Source organism: Lepidochelys kempii, chromosome 19 (assembly GCF_965140265.1).
Source record: "Lepidochelys kempii isolate rLepKem1 chromosome 19, rLepKem1.hap2, whole genome shotgun sequence".
Classification (NCBI taxonomy): Eukaryota; Metazoa; Chordata; order Testudines; family Cheloniidae; genus Lepidochelys; species Lepidochelys kempii.
The window spans coordinates 17580249-17601733 of record NC_133274.1 but is presented as its reverse complement, the minus strand read 5'-3'; the positions used below and the strand labels follow the sequence as shown (position 1 = coordinate 17601733).

Here is a 21485-nt window from a genome sequence, read left to right as displayed (position 1 = left end):
GGAGCCGGCCGCCGCGCCCTGCCCTCGCCGCCTCTCTGCGCCCAGGGCAGGCGGGAGCCGGGCTCAGCGCGCAGGCTGCCCTGTTACTTGCCCCGCTGGCCGCTGGGATCCCCGGACTTGCCCGCAGCCTTCCCGTTGCCCGTCCGGCAGGGCTCCGCTGCCGCTCGCCGCCCGGGCTCCGGAGCATCTGTTGCTGACTGAACAGCCTCCCTCGCTCCCCAGCCTGGCCCCGATGGATGCAGCCGCCCTCGCCAGCCCCCGCCCGCCATGCGCCTCTGGCTGAGCCCCCCGGCACTGGGGCCGTTCCGTGCGGGGGAGCTCCGCGCCCCTCCCTGCCTCGGGAGCCCCCATCGTGCAGCCCCCCATCTGAGCTCTCGCGTTACACTGCTGCGGGCTGCCATGGGGCTGGGACCAGCTGCCTCCTAGGTGCCGGCGCTTGGCTTCGGACTGCTGTGCGTCCTCTCCCTGCTGCCGGGGCCTCTTCTCCCCGCCCCGCTGCACTCCAGGGTCGGCCCGGGGGCTGGCGTCCTCCCCCGCCCCTGCCTCTCCCGTGAGCGCTCGCCCCGGTCGGCTCCCCGCCGTCTCTCCCTCTCCCCGGCCGTGCGGAACCCTGCCGTGACTCCGCGGGGGAGGCGGAGCGGGGGGAACATGGAAGAGAAGCGGCAGGCGCATCAGGTTGAAATCGACCCGGATTTTGAACCCCAGAGCCGGCCCCGTTCCTGCACCTGGCCGCTGCCTCACCCCGACTTCCCCGGGGAGGAGGAGGACGGAGGCGCGGCGGCAGCCGGTGGCTCCCGAGCTCCCGCGGCCGGCGGAGCGGCAGAGGGCTCGGAGAACACGGGAGCCGTGGCGGATCGCAAAGCCGCTTCGGCGCTGCCTTCGCTGGGGGCGGATGTTGGACAGCTCCGCAAGGCGAAGAACTCGCGGCGCAATGCCTGGGGCAACCTGTCCTACGCGGACCTCATCACCAAGGCCATCGAGAGCTCCCCGGAGAAGCGGCTCACCTTGTCCCAGATCTACGACTGGATGGTCAGATACGTCCCCTACTTTAAGGATAAAGGAGACAGCAACAGCTCTGCCGGCTGGAAGGTACGTACAGCCCCCGCCTGGGGCCGGAGCGGTGCCCGCGCCTCCTTGCCCGCAGGCGCCAGCCAAGTTTAATTTAAATCCCTGTGTGCTACCAGAGAGGCTGCGTTGAATTAATCTGTGTGGTCAGGGGCTGCGCTTGCAGCTGCCCATTTCCAAGCGGGGAGCGGACAAGTTTCTCTCTCTGTACTATCAGAAATACCTGCTAGGTCCCTGCTTGTGAGCGGAGTTTCATTAAGGCGATGCATGTGGTCAGAGGCTGGGGCCATATCAGTGAATGTGTGGTTAGGGGACGGGCAGCTTGATCTATTTGATCAGAGCTCTGGTTTTACCTAGAGCTGGGCTGGGAGAGATTTCCCATCCACATTTGTGCATCTGCATACAGGGGAGCAGCAAGTTTTCCCAGCTTCTCTAGGGTGGGGAGAGAGAAGAGGTTCCTGTTGCCTTGTGTGTGTTAGCAGGGAGATCCCTACCGGGCTAACTTGTCTACAGCAGCTCCCGTTCACCTGTTCACCCATTTTGAATGGCCCTCCCCCTTCCTGAAAGCTGGCCGAGGGATCATTCTCGCATTGAGTTCTTGCTGCCGCTGTGTTATAACTGCCCATGCACCTGCCCACCTGGAAAGGACCCTGGGCAGCAGAAGCAGGGAGGTGCTTGTGTGTGCATGGCTCTGTCTCCTGTTGGTGTTAATTGAAACCTGATTCAGATGAATGACACCAGAGACTTGCCCCTTCCCTCCCTTTTTTCCATGTGGTTATGTTATACATCTTTGTTCTTGGGTTGCATTTTAGAGGAAGGAGTCTGAGAACAAGAGGTCTGGGGGAGAGGGGAGAAATCCATATCTACTTTATCGCATGAGAAGTGACTGGCTCACCTCTTTCAGATGCTGGCCGGGCTAGTGGCCAGCAGAGCTGGAGTCAGACATGTGACAGCGGTCTTGGCTCCCGGTCTGTCAGGATAAAAATTGGTGCTGTGCTATAAGCCGTCTTTGCCTGCCACACGTGAGCATTGGAGCATTATTAATTACAGTGCTGCCAATCCCCAGCACTGTGGTGCAAGTGAGTATGGGGAGGTTACATGGACGATTGGGATTTGCCCAGCAGCATAATGTGCTTCTGTTGTGTGGTCAGTAAAGTGAGATTAGGGGAGTCCCGTCCTACAGTTGGAGAGCTAAATTTGCCTGGTTTGCCCAGAGAGATGTCGCCTTGCTAATTGTCTGACGGCAGTGAGGCAGACGGCTCTCCACAGACAGGTGAGCTCCAGAGAAATGGCTTTGTGAGGCTCCTTTCGCTGTACATGTGTGAGTCTTGGGCAGATCAGGATTTAACTCTTGCAGCGCGGTGAGAGGAAAGTAGGCACAGAGGTCTTTCCCCTCGGAAGGTGCTGTGCTTCCCTCCCCTCATGTGCGCGCACACAGCCCTCTGCTCTCTGGATTTGGTTTCACTGGCAGGCTGTTGCCTTTGGTTTGTTAAATATTTCTGTCAGCAACCATCGATTCCCCTCTTACTGTGTTTTCCCGTGGAGCTGTTACACGGGCACTCCTGGAGCCAAGTGGTGGGGGAGAGGCTGTGCTGAGCTCAGTCGCACCTGCCAGCGGAGGCGTTGTCTCTGTCACAGCACCCTGCCCGGTCGGAAAGGGCACTTTTACAAAATGACTGCCACTTGGAGACACACCTCATGTTAGCAACACTTGGCAGAGCGGAGCGATTGCCTTGTGTCTAGATGGTGTCCGTAAACTAGGAGGTGGTTTCCCTTAACCCCTCCCCTAAACCCTGTCGCCTCCAGTGTGATTAGTGGGTAACAAGCAGTGTGTTCATTAATACGAGGGCTGCTGTGGGATATGGGCCAAACTCTGTCCTGGCATTAGCGAACCCAGCTCCCATTGGGGTCAGGAGGAGCTGTGCCCATTTCTGTCCGTGCTGAGCCTACCCCCGCTTCTCCCTAATGACTTGGAGGCTGGGCTGCTCCATCCCCAGGGGATGTCCCTGGCTGCTATGAGACCTTTGTGAAGAACTAACTCCAGCAGCACAGGTGTGCAGATAGTATGGTGGTCACTTGTATTAGCAAAGTCCCTGAGGTCCCCACTGAGAACATGCCCCATTGTGCTAGTGGTTGTGTAGATGGGCTCTGCCCCAGAGAGCTTATGCTTTACGTAGCCATGACAGACAAAAGGAGAATTGTTATCCCAACTCTCCAGAGAGAGGCAGTGACTTGCTCACGCTGACGCACGGAGTGTTTAGCAGAGCCCGGAATCAAACTTAGATCTCCTGAGTCCCAGTCCAGTGCTTTAACCTCAGGGCCATCCTCATGGAGAAGGAGCCTAAATAGAACAGAGGAGAATGAGACCATTTTACAGACACGTGCCCAGTAGAAGCTTCCACTGTAAAGAAGAAAATTGTAGCTGAATTAGTATGTGGGGCACTCTGACCAAAGAACACATGAAATCAGCGCTTAGGGACTGGTGGCAGACACACCCACTGAAGTATCAAGGGACTGGGAAGGGCCAGAGACAGCACAAGGTGGCTGGGAAAATGTGTCCCACACTAGAAAGGTGTCTGAGTGGTAGTCATTTAGAGAACACAAAATTCCATCACTGGAGGTTTTGAGTGCTGGGCTTCCTTGGGGAACTGAAATGTTATTGGGTGCTCTTAGGCAGCTGACACGTTCCACCCCAGAGGTGGTTGCATTTCAGTAGTGGGTAAAGAGATTCCCTTCCTATCCCTTGTCAGCTCTCTGGGATGTTGTGTTATTTAATGAGTGTAAAAAATGCTGTATGATCTCCAGATATACGGGCTCCTGGAAGGATAAAGGATTCTTGTTATTGCTGTGGTGGGAGGGGAGAAGGGGGCTTGGGGAGGGTGGGATCAGTGGTGAGGGGTGGGCAAGTTTGCAAACTATGACCTCACTAGAAGGAGACTGAGAGGGTTGAGGATTCAGATGAGCACAGTGGAAGAGCCTTGGCAAGGGCACTCACAAACCACCAGGGTGGAGCCGGTACTAGGGCTGGGCTTGCAATCGTGCAGTCGGGATGAGCAACAGCTTTGGCCTTGCAGCAGTAAGGGCTTGAATGTGGCTGTTGCTTTTGCAGCCCAGCCTTGGACAGGGTGAGTGCTAAGGGGTTTCCTGTCTGGACAGCAGGTGTGTCAGAATTGGGACCATCCCCAGCATTCCCTCCAGTGCACCTTGTTCTCTATATGTCACGGCCTCGCTGCAGCCTGCTAAGAGACCAGACAACTTCATAGCATGATGGGCTGGTGCTGCTCGGAAGCATCCACTAGGGAGCACTTGTGCATGATGCAGCTTGCGCTGCTGCTTCTGTTCCCCACCCAGAGACTGGAGAGCATCTCCTTGTCTGCCCTTTGGGGCAGGGAGGGTCTCTCACCTACCTTCTGGAGAGGGCCACGTACCCTCACAGCACCGTGTGCACCTTATAGCAGCATGTGCAGCCCGGGAGCAAAGATTGTGTTGGGTAGCTGCCAGCCCTGAGGGGGATTGCTGATTTCATCAAGTGTTTTGCATGAAAGGGGCTTCATCTGGAGCACCGCCTCCTTGTGGGACCATGTTCTCCCTGGGGAATGACACCCTGAGACAGGCATGCAAGCTGGGAAAGAGTGACTCACCTGGCCAGATGTGGCTGCTGGCCCTCCCCCTCCCCCCACACTGCTCCCCGTTTGAGGTGGATGCTATGGCCACAGAGATGATTGGAGGGGGGGATAACCCAGGCAAGGAGCCAGTGGAACCTAGAATGCTGCAGCGAAGCTGGGAGCATGGTTGGAGCCAGGATGGGGTCTAGAGCCCCAGCACCAGCCTTGAGGGAGAAGAGAGGATCGTGCACTTGGAGAGGAGAAGTTCTGCTGGGGCCTCTCCCAGCTCTGCTCCGAGGAGCATAGGGCATCTCTGCAGGAGTGTGGACTCCTGCTCGGGACACTGCTGCTGCAGCTGGGGAAGGAGGCAGGAACAAAGGATCTGTCAGGTGCTCAGCCATTATTGGACATTAGTAGGCATTTTGTCTGGGCAAACCTATCCGCCCTGCTTGGCCAAGGAATCCCAGGCAGCCGGGTGCCTTCCATGACCCAGAGGATTGGTAAAGGGATTGGGGGGTGAGTGCAATTTGCTTCCGGGGCCTTGGCCAGAGGGGACCCGTCCCCGTGGATGGCAGGTGGTTCCCGCACTCGCTGATGGCGAGCGGCGATTCTGTGCCTCTTGCCTGGGCTGAGAGCAGAAGGGTTTGTCTGCAGTGTGGCACAGCTGCAGTTAGTAACGACTCATCTCCTGCAGCCTCCCGATGACATTCAGACCGTGTCTGACACCTCCCACACAAGAACAGCTGTCGGCAAGCTGCCTGCCCAGTTCCCAGTGTTGCACACTTAGCGGGAAGGCCCCATAGTGAGCGTGAATGCAGCAGAGCACCTCTGTGCGGGTCCTGACAGCAGCATTCTCTGGGGCAGATGGCCCTTGTGAATTTGGGAAGAGAAGGGTTTCCAGTACCCCCGAGCCAGGAGCCCTGTGTGGGTACATGGCTCTCTCCCTGTCTGTACCAGGGCACTCTGGACCCACATTCCCTGCCTGTGTTTGCTGTTGGGGGGGCCTGTAGCAACCCCTGCGGGCTTTGGATTGATGTGCTAAGTACCCCTTTGGTCTCCCTGTCCTTCACGTGGTGTTTTCTGAACCTCTGTCCTGTGCACCCCCGCTGATCCCTGTGTGCATCAGAGGGGACCGCTTTCTCCTTTTCTCCAGCAGCCAAAGAAGCAAGGCTGCCATGGAGCTAAGCCAGACCGTTGGGCTTTCTTGGCTGGGATCAACGAGTCCTGCGTGTCCAGTAGCAGCCACGACTGAACTGGGGGTAGGGGGTGTGTTGGTGTGCCATCCCTATGAAGTGCTAGTGTGCCAAGGCTTTAATGCCAGACCTGCTGTCTCACTTGCAGCACCCCACGTAGCGCAGCAGGGAGCCTGGCCCGGTGCTCTGAGCTGGCACGGCGTTTCTCTCCTCAGCCTTCTCCCTGAAATAAAGACAGGTTCTGCCCTTTTAATCTGTGGATGTGAGTGGGGGCTGGGAGGGAGCTGCTGAAAGGCCGAAGTACACACCACGCAGTGACAGCCTCTGTCTGCGCCCTGCTTTCTAAGCCTTGCCCTGCACACTGTCCTGTCTGTTCCCTATCCCCGGCCTGCAGTACAGCTGCCTTCCTCCCCAACCTGCCCCAGCAGAACCAAGCCTGGCTCCCTGGGAATGCCCTCCCCTCGATGCACAGCCCCCTCCACGGTGCTAATGGTGCTACACTCCCCTGAATGCCCCCTCACCTGGCACCAGTGCTGGCAGCGGGTGTAACTGGAGTAGGGGGCAGACAAGCTTGTAGTAATGAGCTGCTCATTGCAGAGCCTGCGGAGGCTGCTCTTCTCCTCCTGCCCCAAGCCTGGCTTTAAAGCGTTTCATTACTGACAGGAGTGTTGGACGGGGGTCTTGGATAACAGGGCTTTGCCTTTAATTAGCTCCCTGTGCAAGTGTCATGCTCCCAGTGCATTGCCCTGTGCGAGGGCGAGGCTGATGTGCAAAGGGGTAGCTCTAGCCTCATTTCCTGGGTGACTTGCCCCAGGCTACGCAGTGCTAGAACTGGGAGCCAAATCCTGACTCCTGACCTTCTCTGCCCACTGGACACCGCCCCCCGCCCCCATCCAGAGCCAGGAATAGAAGTGCATGGCTTCTGCTCTAACCGCTAGACCGGGCTTCCTCTCAGAGCCAAAAACCGAACCAGGAGCTCCTACTTTAACCCCTTTTGGAGCTAGCAACAGAGCACAGCAGACCTGATTCCTACTCTGCTCTCATCACTAGACATGCAGCATTTCTCCTCCCCACAACCCCACACAGCCATGCCTGGTGCTCAGCAGAGCTATTGTTCGGAAGGGGGCTCTCCAGGATTTGAATACGTCTTTCAGGGCCAACCTACTGCGTATGGCGACTAAAGGGAAGGTGGGTATCTTTGGGAATCTCTCCTGCACACACACTGCTCCTTGGTTGGCCCTGGGCATTCTTTGGCTAGGGTGACCAGATGTCCTGATTTTATAGGGACAGTCCTGATTTTGGGGTCTTTTTCTTATATAGGCTCCTATTACCCCTTCCCCCCCCCCCATCCCATGTCCTGATTTTTCACGCTTGCTGTCTGGTCACCCTATCTTTAGCATTCACAGCCGTTTCCTCCTGCCCCATACCTGGACCTGACACATGGCTGTGCACAGCCTTCCCCAGCACAGGGTGATCGTTTCCGTGTCCTTGGGGGAAGGCTGAGTGGGCTTTGTCCCTGCAGTGAGAGAATGCAAGCACAGTGCACGGGGATCTGAGTTTGGCTGGTCTATCTGGGAGCCTGCAGGGGAGATGACAGGCTGCTCAGGAGCAGTGTTCTGCCCCTACCCGAGCCTCAGGGTGGGAACAGCTGCTGGAGCAGCCGAATAATGAGAGCACATTTCCCCTCCCCTCCTGGAGCCCCTTTCATCCAGTGAAAAGAAAAGGAGGACTTGTGGCACTTTAGAGACGAACCAATTTATTTTTGTGAATCTTTTTGTGAATACAGACTAAAACGGCTGCTACTCTGAAACCTTCATTCAGTGGGCTCACATCACTTTGCAATCATTAACATCCCCTCCAATGGAGTGGGTGGCAGTAGCCCTGTCTTACACTTGGGGAAACCGAGGCATGGTGTTTAAATGACATGCCCACAGTCAAAGTTTGGAATGGGACAGAGGAGTCTTGGCTCCTGGTCTCCATTGTATTCAGACCTTTAGGCTGTGCTGCTTCCAGTGGCTAAAGGGGAGCTCTGCTCTGGGGCACGTCCTGGGGACCCCCAGCGTGCAGTGTGAGTGGTAGCACACCCTCTGTTCTGTTATGCCAGGCACGTGTGCTGGAAACCGCTGCTTTTTCCCGGGGCCGGGCAGCCAGTGCCTGTGACTGACAGTTCTGCTTAATTAGGGAGTTGTTATTTTATCAATTCCAAAGCGCTTGAAGTTTTCTGCTCCAGCTCACGCTTTCCACTTGTTAATGGGAAACCAACACCCTCCGTCAAAAGGCAGCAGGTCTGATGCGTTCTAAGGCTCTGCCTGCTCCGGTTTGACGTCCAAAATAGAACACTCAAGCAATCAGCTGGTGGATGGCTGCTTGATGTAGCTCTGACAGTGCCGAAAGCCTTAATTTCTGTGCCCTCCCTGTCCCATGGTGCACTTTGCACACCACCTCAGCAGGACAGCACTGCGGCCATAGGCAAGTGGGTGGCTCAGGCCAGGGAAGGCTCAGGATAGGGGCAGGGTGGAAACCCCATTGCTTGGGACATTTCCAGTTTGGGCTGAGTAGTGTGGCCCCTCCTACCCTGCTCCAGGGCGAGAGCAAGGTGAGAAACGCAGGGGGCATTATAAAGTGATGGATTCATTTCTGGAGCGCAGTGCCCCCTCCCAGGAGGAGGGTGGAGGAATGACAGGTAGCAGCCAGCTGCAGCCCATTGCCTGCTCCTCCCAGCACAAAGCACCGATGCTGCGTGGAGAGAAAGAGCCCTTCGCTTCTCTGCTTGCTTTGAGGGTGATTTTGGGGCCTGGGGCTTGGTCCACATGCCATTATCCTGGGTTAAGGAGAGGTGTGATTTTAAACCTGTTCAGTTAAATTGCTGTAACCTCCTGGCAGCTGCTTTCAGGAACTGGTTTAAGCCCTTGGAGGTCTGCATGGGGGTTAGCAAAATGGGCTGAAAAGTGCAGCGTGGGAGCAGCTGTCTCCTGCAGGCTCTGCACTGCCAAGAAGTGGGAATGAGGGGCGGACTGGCTGGAGTGAGAGGTGGGGCAGGGAGTGAGGGGGAGCTGGAGAGCTGCAGTGCCTGGGCTGCCTGTCTCTTGTTGTACCTGTCGCTGAGCAGCCCTCGTGAGCCCAGATACGCTCTCCCTCTAGCCCCTCCTGGGGGAAACGCCCTCGCCTCTCAGGGGCTGCCAACTTGAACCCATGCTGCACCACCTGGGCCACTCACCAGGCTCCAGTGTTGTTTCAACTTCCCATTAGCACCCGTGCAGCGGAGAGCAAAGTTACTTTTGCTCCTGGGCAGCCGGTACAGCAGCAGCTGCCCGGAGGCTGGCCCCTGTGGAGTCCCCATGCCTCCCGTACTCCACTCCCCTTCCTCTCCATACGTGGAGATCGTTCCCCAGTGATGCAGGATGTTAGTTGGAGTCCACGGAGAAGAGGGACTTGCAGGGAGCTCCTGGCCATGACTGCTCCAGGCTGTGATTTGGAGGGGAATGAATGACTCTCACACCCAAAGGGATGGGGTGACCAGAGCTCCTGGCCCCTGCCTAATGGAGGTTCTTCAGGAGCAGGTTTACACAATGCCCCCAGGCATGATTAGCAGGATGTTCCCTGCTCCTAGGACAAGGCTCAGTGGAGGCAGCAACTTCTCTGTTTATGGGTCCTAGGCAAAGTGGGGCCATGAGCCACCACCCCTTTTGCTCCTGCTGGAGCAGGGACTGGGAAGGGACTGACCGGACCTAAGCAGTTCCCCTGAGCTCCCGGCGTGCAGTGGAGGCTGGAAGGGACCCAAGAAAACCCTCAATTTTTACTCCTCAAACACGAACCATAATTCGGCAAACAATCAACTCCCCAAATGACCTTCCCCAGATCCAGGGTCTCTCAGTGACTGTGATCCTGGGGGACCAGAAGTGAGCACGAGACCCTCTGGGCTCTGAATCCCTGCTCTGGGCTTTCCCCTCTCTTGCCATCTCCACCGAGGGTGGGAATGCTGGTTTGAACCCTCCAGCCAGTCACCCCAATTCCCTGGGGCTACTAAGCATAGCAGGTGGCTCTGATTGTTGTGGTGATGGGTCTGTGTCCCTCCCTGCAAGCTAGGACCAAGTTGGGGTGATTTGTTCCCATGCCCCACTGCTGATGTCAGGAGAAATGCTCCCTTCTGCAGCCCAGGAGGATCCAGGCTGGGTAGTTGCTGCTGCAGAGGGGAAACCCTCTGCGGATCAGCCTTTGTCCTGTCTCCCTGGGGCAGTCGCATCCCTTGGCCATCCCTCGGAGCTATGTGTTGGTGACAATGCCTCTTGAAGTGTGGGGAGGGATGGCGCCAGCTCTTCCTAGACCCTGGGGGTTTAGCTGTGTGTGTGGGAGGCCCTTAGCGGTGGCAGGGGGAGGGCAGCTGGGGTATTAACGCAAGGAATCCTTGCTGGTGGGGCTCCCTTCCTCCCCACAGCATTTCTCTGGGCTCTCGGGGAGGTTTTCATCCTCTTTTCCCCTCTGAGTTCCTTCTCATGCAGCGCTAACTGCTGAAGTAACACAAACCTGCTAAATGGTCCAGCTTTATGATAACATAAAAATGATACTACAGCAGTGAGTGGGGCTTTATTAACCCCCAGGGAGAGGCTCCAAATGAACAGCTTGCTCTGCTCTGAGCTCTCTTTTCCCTTTATTTTTAATAACCACTGGAATATAAACTACACGCCAGCTGCTGGGGACTAGAAGGGGCACTTCCAGGAGGTCGCTCTCCAGTCTGCTACTGCCTCTCCCCGGCTCTGCCTCTCTCCCTCGCTCGCTGCAGCCTGACACTGGGAGGTGAGTGCCAGATTCCTGGGCTGGGAAATGGATTTCCTGGCATTTGGAATTCTACTTACAAGGCCTTGTAAATATTTTGGGTGGACTCTGATCAGTTCAGTCTCAGCACAGTGGCTGCTCTGAGCTCCTGGACGCAGAAGGGCCCAGGTCATTAAAGGTGCTGAGGTACCAGGAATGGGCCCCAGGATCTGCTCCATGCTGCTGCCCTTTGGATTGTGATTTCCTAGTGACACTTCCTGCTGGGAATGGTGTCTGTGCACCCTGCCTACTGCTCTAGGGCCACATTCTCGGCTGGTGTAAATCACCATCGGCCCATTGAAGCTCATGGGGTTACATCATTTTACTCCAGCCAAGGATCGGGCCTCTAATTTTAGATATCCTCAGTGTGGGCAGGGAGGGGAGCAAGAGGGAAATCAGGAAATAGCAGGGTCCCCTGTTCTCTCTCCATACATGATGAGGCTGGTGTGCTTCGACCACTGGACTGCATTATGTCCCAGCGCTGGCCTTGCGCTACCTGGGGTACTGCAAAGAGCCTGGAGAGAAGGCTCACAGGCATGGTGTCCCATCCCCCAAGTGCTTCACAGCACGTTCCCACCGGGCAACATGGTCCATCTCCTGGCAGGCCAGCGGTGATGGCAGAAAGGCAAGGAGCGTGGATTCCTTCAGAATATGTGGGGCACATACCTTAGGAGCCAACAGATCCTCCCCGACTGCCTATGGAAGGGTGGGCTGCTCCTGTTCTCCGAGTGCCCATCAAAGGTCACATTTTAGGAGCCACCCCCGTTTACCTCTTACATCGCTCCCACCCCCACCCCCCAGGGCTGGTATTCTGGTAGCGCCATGTATAATTGTTTGCCCTTTCCATTAGAAGGCCCTGTTTTCAGTTGCTTATAACTTTGCCAAGCATGAGCCGTTTGGGCTGAAACTTTCCACTCTGGGTGTCCACCTCAGGCAGAATGTTTTGGAAAGTTTCAGTGAAAACGGTTCAGCTGTTTTCAAGAATGAAATGAGGGAAAATATGTTGCTTTGCTGATGTTAAAAGAACCCTTCTGTTTCTATAGAAGGGCTAGCACCTCATCGTTTGTAGCCGGGACTTGAAGTTTGTCAGGGGTCAGCCTAGTGGCAGGGATGTGTCTTCTACTGTTCTCAGGAAGAAAAAAGAAAACCCACGTTTGGCTCAGTTATAAACTGCTGAGCAATCACAGTTTGCACATGCTCAGTAGAGACTTGTTAGAACTTGCAGCTAAATTCCCTGTAGATTCCAGCTGCACTCGGCATGCTGCAGGCCAGGCTGCAGTGGCTGGACAGGACTCCCCTGCAATTGCGTCTCCCAGCTGTTTGGGACCGATGCAACTCTGGGCACCAGAAATGAGGGTAGGGAGAGGTGTCCTCTGTGCTCTTACTGCTGTCCTGGGGCAAGATGCGGGAGGCGGCTCGGCTGTGTGATGGCTGCAGAGGGAGGGAATACGAGCTGGGAGCTGTGGAGGGAGTCAGTTGGGAGAAGCAGCTTGGGCAGAAGCTGGGACTGGGAGCAAATGGGGGAAGACTGAGATCAGACAAGGACCTGGGTTGGAGGGAGACTAGGCCTGGGTAGGGGATGAAGGACAGGACATTGGCCAGGGTGGAAGGGGTCAGACGTGGAGACACCAGCAGCAGAAGAGTCTGTGGCCAGTACTGCAGAGGCCTGCACGGTGGATTCCCCGCTGATGACCCATGATGTCAGTATGATGCCATGTGATGGAATTGGGGGGGGAGGGAAATGTCAGTTTGCTTTTTTAAGAACCTAGGAAATGACGCACAATAAATGACATTCAAAGAAAAGAACATTAAGGGGGCAAGTCAAGGCCTCCGAAGGTAGGGAATGGCCGAGTAGGGCCGCTCATACCACCTTTTTGCCGTTAACACAGAGTGCAGCAGGTGGATTTCTTCCTTACAAAGAGCTCCCAGAATACCTTGCAGCTGCCCTTCTTGCTTGTGGAGGCTGCCCTGGGGCCATTTGTGCAAGTGAGCCGGGCTCCTTGTGGACCCTCCTGCACTCAGCCCCAGCTCATTGCCCAGGCCCCTCTCAGACAGTTACAACTTTTGCTCACAAGGGTGGTAAGGACTGGAACCTCTGAGCTAAGGCTAATGCATGGGGTCCCACAAGCAGTCCCGCTGCCTGGCCCTCACTGCCAGGGATAGGCCCTGTGCCCCTTTGCTGCTGGTGCTTCAGTTGCCCGGGAACACTTGAGTGAATATCCACTTAGTGCCAAGCCACAGACTCAGCCTGGGTGTATTGCTGCCTTTCCAACCCTGCCGCTGTGCCCCCCACGGCAGCACCCTGTCAGCTGCTCATTTCCCCCTGGCTGTCCTGTCCCTGCTCCCATTGCATTTAATTAGCTAGATGCTTCCTGTCCGCTCCTCTCGCCTGCTGAAGGTGCCTGGCTATTGTGAGGTGAAAGACACTTTGGGTTACAGGAGGACACTTGGAACAGGTCACCCGCTTGCTGCTGAAGCTCATTTTGGACAGCATCTGTTCATTATTATGTGTTGGCTTGGCTGCTTGCCAGCAAGGCGAGCCCAAAGCCCAACACGGACATTGCTTTCACCCGGCAGAGGAGAGGGGCTGCTTTCCTGTCTCTGCCTCACCCCAGGAAGGGGAAACACAGGCGCTCACAGTAGAACCTGTTGGGATCGGGGCTCCATGGTGCTGGGTGCTGTGCAGTCAGAGGAAGGCATGGGTCCCCTCCCCTTGCAAAGAGGGAAAGCTCAGCTTCCCAGAGTAGGGTACAGCAGCAGCTAACACCTTCCCACAAGCCCCTCATGGAGGTAGGGGAAACTGAGGCACAGAGCAGCAAAGCCCACATGTAGCTGAGGAGGGTATAGACCCCAGGAGTGTTAGCTCCTTGCTCTAACTCCCCACGTGGGTTAATGTCTGGCAGGGAGAGCTGAGCTCTTGCAGCCCTCTGTCTCTCACACTCTCCATTGCCTGAGCACCCGCCACGCCAGCCTGTCTTCCCGTTCTCTTCCCAGCGTCCGCATCGGCCTCTCTCTGGTTTGGGAGAGCTGCATCCTGCGCCGTTGTCTGGAAGCCTCTTCATACGCCTCGGTCCCTGCACTCTTCCCCGGCTGTGTCCTGGGGCTGGGGACAAGGCGAGCTTTCCTACCGTGGATCCCGACACGGCTGAGTCGTCGAGGGAATGGACCAGCCCTGCTCACGGGTTGAGTACCTGGCTTTGCATCTGCTGCTCAGTGCCTCCGGTGTGTTGTTATAGTGGGATAAGCTGGAGATGTGCTCATCTTGCTGCTCCCCCAGGCCCTGCATGTCCCCCGCAGCCCTGCCCGGAGAGTGGTTGGGAGGCCTCCAGGAGCCAGCACAGTCATGGTTGTTGTGCAGCGCTGGCGGATGACGGTGGGGTCCCTGTTTGCCTTAGGCGTGGGGAGAAGGAACTCCAAGCTCTGGGTCTGTCCCCCTGCCCATGTGGATCTGAGAGCAGTGGAGGCCAGAACATGTGTATTCAGCAATGAGAGGGGAAAGACTGGAGCTGCTTGGTGTCTGGGCTGAAGCAACGGAGAGAGGCCTGTGCAAGGCCAAACCCAGGTCTGGCCTCAGCAGCCCCAGCCCCTGGGAAAGTGAACGAGAGCACTTCCCCCCCCCCCCCCCCCCAGTGATGCACACACACACAGAGCAGAGGGGCACCCTCAATGTGGCAGAGAGCCTCCGTTTGCAATGTCACTTCTGCTATCACAACTAGCTGCCTTTTCCAGGGCCCATCACCACAGTCTCTGGGCGTTCAGCACAGAACTGGTTACGACACGTCACTCGGACACACGTTCAGTGCAAAGTAAATACACCCCACGTGGTCATGCCTCCCTCATGCTCACTAGTGCAGCCTCCTGTGCGCACACATTGTCATACTGCGCACACAAATGCGTGCCCTTTGCTCACACACACTTGGACATACACTCTAGCACTCCTGTGTTGTGCACACACAACACTAATGCCCTCATTAGGGCACACAAGTACACTTATACACACTTTACACACTGAAATGCCCATGTGTAAACAAGCACATATTACACATTCCCCACATGTTCACATGAGCACACACAACATACGCACCACCATCTCTGTGCACACACAGACACCCAGCATATTCACCCCACGTGCTCATGACTGCCATATATACACGTTCACCCCTGCCCCCTTGTGCATTTACACACCCACCCCCTGTCTATCTGTATAATTGCTTAGTGGGTGTGCACAGAAGATACGGGTAAATATTGTGACAATCAAACTGGGGGAATAACGCAGCAGGCTGGCCCTTAACCACACCTCCGGCTGGGCTGACCCCACCCTCCTCTGCCCCTCACCCTTTCTTTGGGGGGCTGGGGAGGAGAGTTCCCCATCTCTTCAGGGGGCTGAGAAAGGAAGAAGGAGCCTTTTTGTAGAGCTGTGGGTATCAAAGGGGCTGGAGCTCAGGGGTGCTTTTGAAGAACACGCAGTGTCTCGGGGAGCTCGGGGGAGGCCGAGACAGAGAAGCCGAGCAGACACCTTTGATTTGCTCAGAAAAAAAGGGTTCTTAGAAGCCACCTGGCACGATGCCAGCGATTGAGACGCGCCGAAGCAGACATGCCAAGCAGTAATTGCAGACAGACTTGTTCAAAGAGACGAGACGTTTATTTTTAACTTGTGTTAAGGTAATGCGTGGATCTGCAGACTGCAGGTTCAAAAGTTCACTGCCCCCAGCCCCCCACTCACCCCCAGCGTTCCCTGGATTTGGTCTTGCAGTGAACGCGCAGTGTTCCTCTGCCCCAACGCCCTCGCGTGCAGGGCGGCTCGTCTGGCATTTCTCTAGACACCCCGTTCCTCTTCTGAGCAGCCTTTGTTGTCTCCCAGGGAGTCTGGCTCCTTTCATGTGGGGTGGGAGGAGCAGGCCCTCCGGGAACTGAACTCCAGGGAGGAGCCTCGGACCCCGGGTCTGGAGGAGATGGGAGCACGTGGGGCTTTGCCAGCTCGGATTCCTGCCCTGCAGAGTGGGGCCTGCAGGCTCTGGTCAGCGCTGCTCCCAGCTGGCCAGTCCTGGCATGGAAGGTGCTAAGGAACCATTAGAGCCCGGAGAGGTCTCATGGTTTATCAGCAGAGGGAAGGGGTGGGGGTCGTTGGGAGCTGGGCTTGAGCAGGTTGTAGGGATGTGGGCCGGTGTGCAGGGAGTATGACCGGGAGCCAGGAACTTGACACTGACTCCAGGGTGACCTTATGCAGTTCCCTTGCCCTCTCTCTGCCCTGGCTCTGCCCCCTGTAAAAGGGGGACAATGCTCGTTACCCACCCCAGGCACAGGCCCCATTCGTTAGTATGTGTCAAATGCTGGGGACAGACCTGCACCTCTGGGCGGATTGTCTCTTGCAGGGGAGGCAGGTAGCGAGGGCCCCTTGCTCAACAGCCCCCCCGCCAACTGGGCTCATTCACTCATGTCTGACGCTGGCTTTTATCCAAGGGCAACTGGCCGTTCAGCCTCCTGCTCTCACCTGACTTCAGGGGCCCAACTCGAGTTGCCTTCAGTGTGGCCCACAGCTTTCCCCACCTAGGCCTGCCCGCTAAGCTCGTCCCCGGGAAAGCATCTTGTCTTTCACACTGACAGTCCTGGGCTGCCGGCCACTCCCCCACCCCCCGATTAGACAGTAACCTGGCTGGGCGGCTGAGAACAAGGACTAGCTTTCACCTCCGCCCGCCGGCAGGACTGTACGGCCGAAGGCACAGAGCCCGGTAATGTGTCTGTCTTAGAACGGCTGCAGACCAGACAGCAGACCAGAGAACCAGACCCTCGGCCTCCAGGAGATTCCCACTGTTCAGGGTGCTCTCCCCACCTGTTTGTCCCCTGTCTGGTGGGGAGAAAGAACCTTGATCCCAGAAAATCTCAGCTTCTTAGTGCAGAGAGTGATGCCAGTTCATCATCATCATGTCAGTCTGACTAGCCTTTGTCACCCTGAGAGATCCCGGTGCACTTCCTGGCTGTGCCCTCCTCAGCGTGCTGCGGCAGGGGCCTGCAGTCTCCCTGACCATGTCTGGGCTTGAGTGCCGTCTCAGGCAGCACTTGTGCAATATGGAAATGCAGCCACCTCTGGGGGGCTGGGCAGCAGACAGCAGGTTTCACAATAGTGGGAGGACGAGGGGGAGTTTGGGGAACCCAGCTTCGATAAAAAGTGCTCTCGTACCTTAAAGGGCACAAAGGCTCACCCCCAAAGACCCCACATGGCCAAGTGCACGGAGCTCGGTTTATCAATATCGAAGTGGTGAGGGCTGAGCTAGCCTTGCTAGGAGCTGAACCAGTGGCTCTAGGCATCACAAGCCTGACGCTTATTGAGACCCTGCTACACGTGGGTTGTTCGGCCAGTTTGATGACTTGATGTGCTGAGCACTCAGGCGCCTCATGGGATACTATGGAGCTGTTGGCTCATGCAGTGAATCAATGACCATATTGTCCCATTACGAAGATTTAGGCACAGTACGAATTGTGTGCACAGCGTACGCAAATGCAGTGCGGTTTCAGAACCTGCATGTGAGGAGATGTCCAGGTAGACATCAGCTGCATGCAACCGGACTAGCGGCTTGCACGCATTCTGTGCGTGCCGAGGCAATTCTGAAAACCTGGCTCTGAATATTTTCACTTTTTATTTTAAGTTAAAATACATAAAGCTCATCACTGGACATGATTGCGTCTCATTTCTAGGCCAATTCCTTTGGTCTCCCTCAGAGTAATCACCTCTATGGAGACAGAGATGTAATCAAAGGCATTATTAAGTGGCTAAATAGTTGACCAATCAGTGCCAAGAACAGGAATGTGATAATGAGGCTCTGTCAGGTCTGTCTCCTGCCCCAAGAACATCTGATCAAATATTCTAAAAGAAAGCTGGAGCAGAAATGCTTTATGATGCACCGGCTTTAAACGTGCAATAATAATAATGAATAATCACTTTAGATAAGCTATTACCAGCAGGACAGTGGGGTGGGAGGAGGTATTGTTTCATGGTCTCTGTGTGTATATAATGTCTTCTGCAGTTTCCACGGTATGCATCCGATGAAGTGAGCTGTAGCTCACGAAAGCTCATGCTCAAATAAATTGGTTAGTCTCTAAGGTGCCACAAGTCCTCCTTTTCTTTTTGCGAACACAGACTAACACGGCTGTTACTCTGAAACCTGTCAATGAATAAACTACAATCCATTCCTCTTTGTTAGCCTCCTATCCAAGCATCTCAAAACATTTGACAAACATGAGTTAATTGCACCTCACAACAATCCTGAGATGTAGGGGGAGTGTCTGTCTGTCTGTCTATCCTCTGTTCCTTGGTTGGTCATTGCCAGCAGTATCAGTCACTTCCTGTTTGGATTCTACTTCTCTTCCCCTTGAGGGGGAGGGAGCCATTTGGCACTCCTGCCGGGGCATTCCTTCTGTTGCCATTTCCTGGTGCCTCACACTCGTGTAACTACTTTGGGGTTAACTTGCCTTCAACTCAAGAAGCTTCTTAGATGTTAGCGCTAAGGGCTGTGATCCTCTGCTTCCAACTCACCGCATCTGTTGACCCGAATGGAGCCTGAGGGGGTGCTGCCATGTTCTCATCCTGCTGAACAGGGAGCCCTGGGATCTGCCCAATTTCTTTTATCAAGGTCTTTGCTGTTTGCTTCAACTTTCCTGCTGACCCACTTGGGTGTGCGCAGTAGTGCTTGAGCTGATAAAGCAAAGAGAAGTGCCAGGATGAGTCACGGGTGAGTTGCTGACCATTATCTGTTATTAGCTCACCTAGGATCCCATGGTGAGTAAACCATGATTTACAATAGGGTGTTATTGTGATTAGGGTGATGATTAGTTTATGGTAGCGCCCACAATGTGCTAGATTCTTCCACACTGGTAAGAATGCCTGGCCCCTGCCTTGGGGAGCTCACAACCTGCGATTACAACCATGGAAGTGTTAGTATATTGTTACTCGATGTGTTGTGCAACAGTGCAATGTAAATTGAGAAAATGTCATAGGAGTCCACTAATAAGAAGTCACATTCCCCATTTAATTCAAAGAGACCTGCACCAGCCTGGGGCCAAGAACCAGCAGGAAACATGGCTCTACAATGAACCACATAGTGATGTGTAAAAGTGGTCATGTGGACCCTTCTTTTCAAAAGTGCTAAGCACCCATAACGCTAGAAGTCAGTGGGAGCTGGTGCTGATCAACTGATTAGGCCTTTTAAGCTGGGGCTCTTTGTCATCCCTTGAGTGATATGTGTACAGAATAGCTGCTCATTGAGTGGCTTCTGTCCTGTGCCGTAAAACCACACTGCATGAAGTCTGAAATGCTGAGCATGATCCAGGTGCTTACCTGTGTACTGAGAACAGAGCCCCAGAGATGCGATTCTAGCCGGTACCAGTGCTGCCATCCAAGATAAGGCAGCCAAAGAAATCAACAATTGATACAGGAAGGAGAAAGCAAAAGAACCACTGAAACCACATGAAACTGACTTTGTATTTAAGACCCACCTGTACTAAGCATCCAGTTTTTGCTGGGCCCTTGGATGGCTGCCTAATGCAGGCTCCTTTAGTGTGTGCGCGTGCGTGCGTGTGTATTTTAACAGGAATCCCTGCAGTTCTGTATTTAGATAAGGAGAATCAACCTGCATGCTTCAGTGCATAAACTAAATGCCAAAGGGGAGAGGAACCCCCCCATACCCAGGCAGTGCTGCTCAACACTAGGTGGCTTATAATAGGGGAGTTTTGCCCTCCCGTACCATTGGACACCATCAGCTGTTGGAAGCAGGTTGGTTGCATGGTCTGATGTTGTACAGCACGTCCTATGTTCCTAAACGCTGAGCAAATACAGTTGCATGTGGCAGCTTAACAAATAGGACTTGTGTCATCAACCCCTTGGTTGGGTTGGGGTCTCCAGGTGAGAGGAGCATCTGAGTTGCCCTGCCTTTTTAGCCCCTCCATACCCTGTACCTGGGATGCGGGGTACATGGAGAGCTGCAGAGAGGCAATGAACAAGCTTGTTCTGGAGTGACAGGCTGATAAGCCCCCCCCCCCCCCCGATCCCTCCCCTTTTTTTAGACTGTCAAACCTACTTCTGTCCCAGGGCTGTGAGACAGCGTTTTGTTGCTGCATGCTTGATGGCTGCTCCTGGTTCCTCTGCTCCTGTGATTTATCTCTGCACTTTGCACTGATTGGATTAGAAGTTTAAATGCTAAGAGTGCATAACAATATATTTTTCTTATTAATATTAAAAATCATTATTGGATTTTTTATAGTTCTGTTTTGAATTGAATCCCCATGTTTGATTTATTCTCTCTCCTAGAGTAGAATTTAATGCTAATAGGAACAATCATTGCTTTGTTTTGAGGCTTTGACTGTTTGGAAAACTTTCACTGCAAAGGGAAATTACAGCATTATTAAGAGTCCTTTAAAATGGGGTTTGTCCATTGCCGGCTGATACCTGCAAGCTGGGGAGAAAGCAAAAAGGTAAAGACAAAGAGCCTGTTTTGCAAGGCTTTCTCCCCCCGCCCTTCCCAGGGTGTCACGTAATTATCATGGCAATTATTATAATCAACTCTATTATGTTACAGGTATTAATTGCAGGTCCCACTGGTGAAATTTCCTATGGGACACCAGGCTAATAATGTGTGTAAATCATGGTGGAGCATGATTTTATGTTAATCAGTAAAAGGAGAGATTGTGTGTCTTTGTGGTTTGTTTTTATTAAGTGAAGCCTTGTCCTCACTGATAAAAAAGGCAGTTTCTTGCCTCGGGTGAACTAGTGCTCATGAGCTATCCCGAGGGAAAAGCCCAGCGAAAGCCAGGTGCTCTGGTTTTACCAGGAGGTAAACAAGGCGAACTCAGCCCTGGTGCTAACCTAGCCTGGCCTAGCTACTGTGCACTAAAACGGATGTGTCTGGTCTGCGCTGTGTTTTTACCTCAGGACAGCTCATGTGCATTACAGTGAGGTGAAAACTGCACCTTTTCAGTGATGTAGGGAAAACTGAGACCCACTGAAAGGGGCCTCAGGTGCAAATCACATGTGTGCTGTTAAAATGCTGTTCCCCATGCAGCCAATGCGGGCACCAATTCTGCAGCTGGATCTACTCTGGCAGACCCTTGTGTCTGCACATGACCCCATTGGGGCTGCCCACATCGATTCAATTGCAGGATTGAGACCAGCCCTGAGGAGTATTCCAGAGGGAGATGTTTATTTCCTTGCTTTCCTTCGCATCGGCTCTTGGGCTCCTTCCTGCATCGTACTGCATTTGGACAACGTGAGCAGGCTGGCTGGGTCTGTAGACTGCCTGGTTGTGCGACTGCGGAGGCTGAATTCACAGCACAGCAGAGGGGAAGGCTCAGCCAAGCAGAACTCTGCTGTCAGGGATTTTGTTAAAGCCGTTTCTCTTTAAATTGCAGTTGATGTGAACTTTTTAAAAACAAATTCTAAAATTGAAGTCTAGACCCCTTGCTCTGCGTGTGCCTGTGTAAATGTATTATCTGTGTTACAGCAGCCCCTGTCGGCTCCTCTTTGTGGTCTGTGTTTGTACAGTGCCTAGCACAGTGGGTCCTTGTCTATGAGTGGGGCTTCCAGGCAATAAATAATAACAGGCTGTGACAAAGCGGGACTGTTCTTAATGTTTCCTCTGAATATTGTGGGGGTGCCTCAGTTTCCCCTAGGCATTTCTTAAGTCTCTGGGTGGTGGGATAAGGGTGTATGATCGTTGCAGAGCCCTAGAGGGCAGGTGTGTGCAGGGGTCTGGACACAGAGAATGGCCGACACCCTGTTTCCTGGCAACTGATGGCCTGGGCCCTTCCCCCCTGCAAGGTG

General features: G+C 54.6%; 1 protein-coding gene across 1 annotated transcript in view; it reads left to right on the top strand.

The window, feature by feature from the left end:
• The first annotated feature begins 426 nt into the window (after positions 1 to 426).
• Positions 427 to 21485, top strand: part of FOXO6 (forkhead box O6) — a 96039-nt gene continuing 74980 nt past the window's right edge. Inside the window, exon 1 of the mRNA XM_073317677.1 lies at positions 427 to 1089. Coding sequence (XP_073173778.1) covers positions 649 to 1089 — 441 coding nt within the window. The 5' untranslated portion in view covers positions 427 to 648. The remainder of the gene's footprint in view (positions 1090 to 21485) is intronic.